The following is a 7,417-nucleotide window of genomic DNA, read 5'->3' on the forward strand; positions in this document are numbered from 1 at the left end:
GAATTTAAATGGTGATGAAATGGAAGGCTACCTGCTTCTTAAAGATGGAACAAAAGGGTCCACAGCTCAACTACTGCATCACACAGCTGGCTACTCCCCTCCTCCTCAAACTCTTTTCTTGGCCATCATCTCATTTTCTTCCTTCAAGGCTACTCCCTGCTGCTCTGGCTTCTCCTCGCTCCACCTATAAACGCCGGCTTGTTCCAGGTTTCCTGTTCTTCCCGATCCACACTTCTTTCCTGGGTGACCTACTCAAGCACTGGGGCTTAAAAACCACGTGCAGTAACTGTTGTACTATAGATACATAAATGGATTGAAAATTATATCCCTAGTCTTGATTTGTCCCCCGAGCTACAAACTTCTAAATCCCACTGTCTACCTGGCATGCCCCTTGGAATTCCAAGAGGCATTTCAAAAAGTAACAGGAATAAAACAGCTTCTGGTCCTCTCTGTGTCCCCAGTCTTCAACCTGTCCTTTCTAGGTCTTACTTATTTCCAACACTGGTGCCACATATCCCGTCTGTGGCACCTGGTTATGGCAGCCTTGCTGAAACAAAGACAAGTTTTTCCCTCAGATTGAGTCTATTTTCTCATAGCACTTTCATTTTTATTTTTAAATATATATTTATTGATTTCAGAGAGGAAGGGAGAGGACAATAAGAAACATCAATGATGAGAGAGAATCATGATCAGCTGACCCCGCACGGGCCGTACTGGGGATCAAGCCCACAACCCCGGCATGTGCCCTGACAGGGAATCGAACCTGTGACCTCTTGGTGCATGAGACAAGGCTCAACTAACTGAGCCACACCGGCTAGGGCCACGGCACTTTTCACTGACCGAAATTTTATTAGGATTTTTTGGGGGCAGACTGTATGCTCTATGAAAGTGAACATTATGATTTGAGATCATTTTTCTTTAGGCAAGTTTTTCCATTTGATAGAGTGAGGAAAGTCAGACAGATTAGAGAACTTGCCTGAAGACACACAGGACAAACTCATGTGAGTCTAATGCAGAGTCACAGCTGCCTTATGCGTAAGTAAAGGTAAAAGCACTTACTTTCTCTTTCTTTCTTCTTCAAACGCTTTCTCCTACGATCAATGGAAGCTACTTCAGATTTTAATGACAGATAATGTTTTCTGATTTCTTGCAATTTTTCTTGAAGAATTGTGATGCGTTCAGCAGTTGTCATATTTTCAAGGTCCGCTGTCAATTTTAAAACTTTTATTAATATGTATTTTTGAACAAAATGTTAAGATATAAAAGAAACAACATATAGTGTGGCTGTAGAATGAGGCCAAGAAGAAAAATTAAAAATAAGGCCTGTAAACTTGTTTCCCTGACATTTTCTTCTTAGCCTAGAACAATGCCTGGTGCACAATATATGCACAATATTTGTTGAGCTAATGAGTATGGAGAATCAAAGACCTTACAACCTAAACACGTATGCTAAAAATTCTACATCATATACAGTATCATCACAGTATATCATATAAACTCATACTTAGAAACAAGACTGGGAAGACACCAAAATGTTAAAATTGTTTATATTTTCGAATGTCAGGACTGTGGATACATTTTTTAAAATCCTTTTTAGATTTTTTTTTATGAGTATGTATGCATAACTTTTAAATTGGAAAAACTTTTTTCAAAGGCTCTAAAGCAGCGGTTTTCAACCTGTGGGTCGCAAACAATGAAAATACCTGCATATCAGATATTTACATTACGATTCATAACAGTAGCAAAATCACAGTTATGAAGTAGCAATGAAAATAATTTTATGGTTGGGGGTCACCACAACATGAGGACTGTATTAAAGGGTTGCGGCATTAGGAAGGATGAGAACCACTGCAAGCAATTTTCAATATCCTAAGAATATTTTTCTGTGTAAGAAACTCTGGGGTAGTCTCCACTCCCTCAAAAAATATATATCTTATGGAGATTTCTCATGTACACAGAAGTATAGAGCAGTATGATGAAGCCCTATATATCCATCATCCACCTTCAGTGATTAGCAATTGATGTCGAATCTCGTCTCATTTATACCCCTTGCACTCCCCACCCCATATCAGAAGTACCTAGCCTGTGTTGATATTTTCCTCAATTACCTTCCAATTTTTCTTTTAGCAATCTGTTTATTCAAATCAAGATCCAAATAAAGTCTCTATCATGCAACGGGTTATTGGGACTCTTAAGCTTGGTTATAAACTGCTTTTCAAAGAGTTACTCGGATAAAGTTTCTGCAGGCTGACCAGCTGCCCACTCAGTATCTGCCACTTACACATCTGAAAGCTCCACTTGTAAACCTTGGGCAACCGATGACTGGGTTCCTTGAGGTCAGGGTCCTTGTCCCCGTTCTTCCCACATTTTCCCGGCGACTGTGTCCGCGCGGGCGCCTTGGCGCTGTGAGCGCCCTGAGCCTTCATTCCCGACAGGGACTTGACGGGCTGCGTCTTGGTGACACTCTCCCCGGCAGAAAGGTCTTCACTGTCGCTACTGTTGGCTGAAAACACAAGCAAAAGAGAAGCATTAGAAACAGAACAGTAACAAAGGTTTTGCCACAGATTTTAATGGACAATTTAAAATTGACCATCTGAATTTATTACTACAGTGTACAACTTGTTCTATAGAAGCTGCCTAAATGCTGGAAAAATCATCGTGTACAAATGCACCGGCACAGTGAAGCAAAACAAAACTCCTTACCTGAGTTGCCAATAGTACTTAAAAAAAAAACCCAAAAAACAACCCTAATCTTCCATTATACTTGGTAGACTGTCAAGTATACAATAATTATCTGAATAGCTTTTTATTCCATTATGTTAATATATAAAAAAATAGAATACAGAATCTTTTAAACCGACTCATTATAGAAACTTCTTAATTTTAACACTTTAGGTTGTATAAATGCATACTACGCCTTTGGCCACAAACAAACAATGATGCATAATCATCATGTTCAATAAAGATTATTCGGGAGTAAACACTAAACTTTGATCCATACAATGAATTTCTTAAATAACTCCTACATCATAGCTTGCTGACTGCAATAAACCATCAGTTTTACCCTGGTAAATAGATACAGCAATTTATGAAAAATTCTGAGGTCTATGCAATATTATGTTACATCTGTTTTGCTGGCTAAAGCCTCAGTGCCATAGAAATGGTAAACACCTTGATAAATTTAACATGTGACTGACTAGATGATGGCACTGATTTTCCCATCAATTTCCTCTTTCTGGATAAAAAGTATTATTTTAGATTCCATGACAGGTAATTCATTTAACTGAATTATTTTCAAAGAATGGATGGTATCCTCATTCTGATCTACCAGGGTGTAAGCCCAATAATTAAAATGTGAGAAAGCAACCAACAGTTTTATCTTAAATTATATGAATGTTAACTGTGTTGCTGAAGGTGACCCCTCTTAGGAAACGTCATTTAAATGGTAAAGTCTTGAAGACAAAAACATCATAGTATAATTAAAAAACGCTTTAACTGTCTACACTGTCGTTACTCCAAATAACTGACAATCAAATGGGCATCTATTTATTGATGCTTCACTGAACAACAGCTACCAAAAATGAAAGAATACGGTTAGGCTCTAGGCCTGAAAAATACTCCAGACAGGGAAGGTGCGTAGCATCTCCTCCACCGTGGTGTTCTAGGAATAAAGAGACTCCACCACTCCTTACACCACATTTCCTCAGCAGATCCCCTCCCAGACCCCCCGCTGCTGCTCTGGAACCCCTGGCAACTCCTGGCTAAGCCCCCACGGCTCGGCCCCACTATGGTGCAGTGCACTATGGTGCAGTGGTCTGCCTCAGCCTGGCTCTCACGGCCTTGCTGAGCACAGCCGCCCGGGGCCCCAAGGAACGCCATATTCACCGCCTGGAAGTCATATGGGCTCAGCAGAACCTCGGGGCGCTGGCCGCATAACCCTCTCTGCACTGAAGTGCAGCCAAGCCGGCCGATAGCAAAGGTGAGGCAGTGGAGGTGGCAGGAGTCTCCTGGAAGAGCAGCAGGGGTCAGTGTGGGACACCTGAAAAAAAATTCTTTACATATTTTCCGCTTCTCACTTTGTCTACGAGAGAGAGGTAAAATGTGCAGCTCTCAGGAGAAATACAGTATATATATTCCTGTAGGTCGATGAACAGTCATTGATAAAGTTAAGTCTTTAGTTAGAGCCCACTTAACCAATGGATATAGTGTATATTGCTCATAGCTACTCTTGGCCACATGGCTTGAGGTACCCAAGATAAAGGTGGTAACTGGAGTTGTTGGGATTACAGCGCCAAAGCTGTCTAGATTGTTCTCTCCTAGGCTGATTTTGCCTTGAAGAATTAAAAGCAATCAATTTATTGTAGTAAAAATAATACATAACTGAAGCATTTCATAATGTGAAATGACAAGGGGAAAGAACTATGGAGCATAAAACAAACATGAAAATGTTGTTTATATTATAGGAGCGGTAGCTGTTATTTTAAAAAAGATTGCTGGCTCATTCATCATTCATTCTTCATCATTCATATTCATCAGCAATGAATAACACTGCTGAATAAGACCAAACTGCTTAATCCTAGAATTTACCTAGGATCTGAAGACTTGTGTGACATTTTATGGGTAGTGGCAAAATTAAAATATTGACTTAGCCCTGGCCGGTGTGGCTCTGTTGGTTGGAGCGTCATCCCATACATACACTGAAAGGTCTCGGGTTCAATTCCCAGTCAGGACACATACCCAGGTTGCAGGTTGGTACAGGAGGCAACCAATCAATGGTTCTCTCTCTCTCTCGTGTCTCTCTCTTTCTATCTCCCTTCCCCTCTCTCTCTCAAATCAATAAAAAACATATCCTCAGGTGAGGATTAAATAAAATACATATATTGACTTATACCACATCCTGAATACCTTAATGGGGGAAAAATATCCGCCATAATTTTTAAAGTTACTGGTATAGTTGACATAGAGTGATTACTTCCAGGCTTATAAAATAGTAACTCAACATTTATATACCTTACAAAGTGATCAATATATCCACCATTATTTTTATATCTAAAAAAATTAGAGGTTTTACAACTTACTGCCTTTTCCCTTCTTTTTGTTGTTTACCACTGTTGCTTTATGGCTTCGTTTCTGCTTTTTCGATGAACTTCCTCCTCCCTGGGTTTCTTTCCCTCTTTTCTGACCTGTACAGACTACGATGGGAAAGAAATGATTAAGTAACACAATATGAAAATCAAGCTTTTCCTAGGTATAACTTAATTCCACATTTTGTAAGTATAGAACAATTCTGAAACTATACATGCTCCTTATGAAATCTATAAATTATCATAGAACTTGGTATTATTTTTAAACTAAATTGTTATTAATGAGCTCACTTACTGCACATAATAAAAGTTAGAGGGGTGTTTTTTTTTTAAAGCAACTGAAGTGTGAACATCCTTCTTAGAAAAATCAGATATAAACTGAAAATAGTTCTCAATATAGTACTGAGAGCTTATGAGTCTAGTAGTAATTCAAAACAGGCATATGCTGAAAATAAAAAATAAAATTTGTTAAAATTCAGTAAAACCAAATATTAAGGTTTAATTATAGGTTACATATTAATAATATGTCTTATAATGATATTAATATAATTTTAAATGGTATGATACGAATGGGATAAATTTTAGTAGTAATTCAGTTATATTACGCATTTATTTATTTCATCAGTAACTTAGTTCTCAGGGCACTGGTTAACACACACACCATTTACAAATCCAGCAATAGCAGTTCTAAGTAACGGTTCATCTTCTTGGTAGAAGATTATCCAAAATGTTTTAAATGTCTCCTTTTCTTTAAGGACTAGTCCAAGTCCCAAACGTTCCCTAGCTTTCCCTGCTGCTCAGGTTTCACTGATTGATCACTGCTCTACACTGTGGTTTCTATACATTTTCCTTTTTACTGATCTGTTCTTCAGCATCTCCTGTGTTTCTGATTCTTTCCAACTGCAAGTATTTTCTCCCGGACTCCACGGTAAGTTCTTTTTTCCATAGATAAAGTCCTATCTATTCAGTTCCAACGTCACATACAATAATAACATGATATAATTAATTTTAGGATAAAATTATGCCATGTTTGCTACAAAAAAGTTTCTTAGTCCTCTTACCAATGGTAAACTCAACTTTGAGTATGTAAGACATGGCTTCCGTGGTCAAAAATGAAACAGAGCTGTTTTGTTTGAAACTTTAATAGATTTCCTTTTTAATGGGTGTATCTATTGATAACTTTTCCTAATGCTATTTTAATAGAACAAAGTGAAACATAAAGAAGGTGACTTAGATATTGGTTATACAGAAGCAGACTCTTAAAAATAATTGCCAGATTTTTCCTCAAGAATTTAATTCTGAAACTTTCAGGTTAATGTAGGCTAAACTGGAGGAAAATCCTAACTCTAAATTTTAAGACTTACATTTTTATTTTTAATACCATGTAAATTCTCTACTATCAGTAGACAACTTTATTAAAATGAGGTCATATTAAACAGGTGCTTAAAAAGTTATCCCTGCCCTGGCCGGTGTGGCTTGGTTGGTCATCCTATACACCAAAAGGTCACAGGTACAATTCCCAGTCAGAGCACATGCCCAGGTTGTGGGTTCGATCCCCAGTTGGGGCACATGTGTCAGGCAATCGATTGATGTTTCTCTCTCCCTCTCCCTCCCTCCATCTCTAGAATCAATGAAACGCATATCCTCCGGTGAGGATTAAAAAAGAAAAACACGATTCATTGGGCGCCTTCTGTATGTCAAACACTGTGCTAAGTGTACACACATAAATACATACTGTGCTCTGTAATATGAAGAATTGCAGCTTCTAAAAATATTAAGTTCAGGCTACACAGGAGCTAATGCAGTTTTCTCCTCGGCGCATTGAAAAATCTATTAGTTAGGAAGGCGGCTACATTTCAGGAAATTAAACCACTGTAACAGCCCAGTTCACAAATCAGGACTCCCAGTGCTTTGAGACGCTCCGTTTCATAACATAAAGTCCTGAGGGGTGTTCCGGCAATTTGTAAATGCTCCAGCGACCAGTCCCCCCAAGCGGCACCAAGCTAAACGGAGGATGCTTCATGCCAGGCGAGAGAGAGGAAGGGGTTCCATTGTCACTCATCTGAGGAGGGATGTGTGTCTAGAACCCCGGTCACGTTCCTCTTGATTCACTGCCTTTGTCATCATTCCAGGATGAATTTTGTGTGTGGAAGATAGTTTCTCGGTAGATTTCAGGTGGAAGCCAGCAGCCTTACATGGCTTGTACGTTCTAAATAAATGCTCATTGCTACTCTGTGTAGTTTGCTGTCACCTGTAAACACTGGCGTGGGGCCTCTTATGGGGTTTCCTTTCCTTTGCGTTGTGGGAAGATGTGAAATACGGGGTGGGGCAAC

The 7,417-nt window shown here is 39.0% G+C and overlaps 1 protein-coding gene across 1 annotated transcript in view; it reads right to left on the reverse strand.

Moving 5' to 3' along the window:
* Positions 1-7,417, reverse strand: part of ARID4B (AT-rich interaction domain 4B) — a 60,057-nt gene that overhangs the window by 2,460 nt on the left and 50,180 nt on the right. Inside the window, exons 22-24 of the mRNA XM_006779609.2 lie at positions 5,079-5,192; positions 2,282-2,503; positions 1,060-1,206 (exon numbers count right to left, since the gene is read on the reverse strand). Coding sequence (XP_006779672.2) covers positions 1,060-1,206; positions 2,282-2,503; positions 5,079-5,192 — 483 coding nt within the window. The remainder of the gene's footprint in view (positions 1-1,059; positions 1,207-2,281; positions 2,504-5,078; positions 5,193-7,417) is intronic.

Source organism: Myotis davidii, unplaced genomic scaffold, assembly GCF_000327345.1.
Source record: "Myotis davidii unplaced genomic scaffold, ASM32734v1 scaffold174, whole genome shotgun sequence".
Lineage (NCBI taxonomy): Eukaryota > Metazoa > Chordata > Mammalia > Chiroptera > Vespertilionidae > Myotis > Myotis davidii.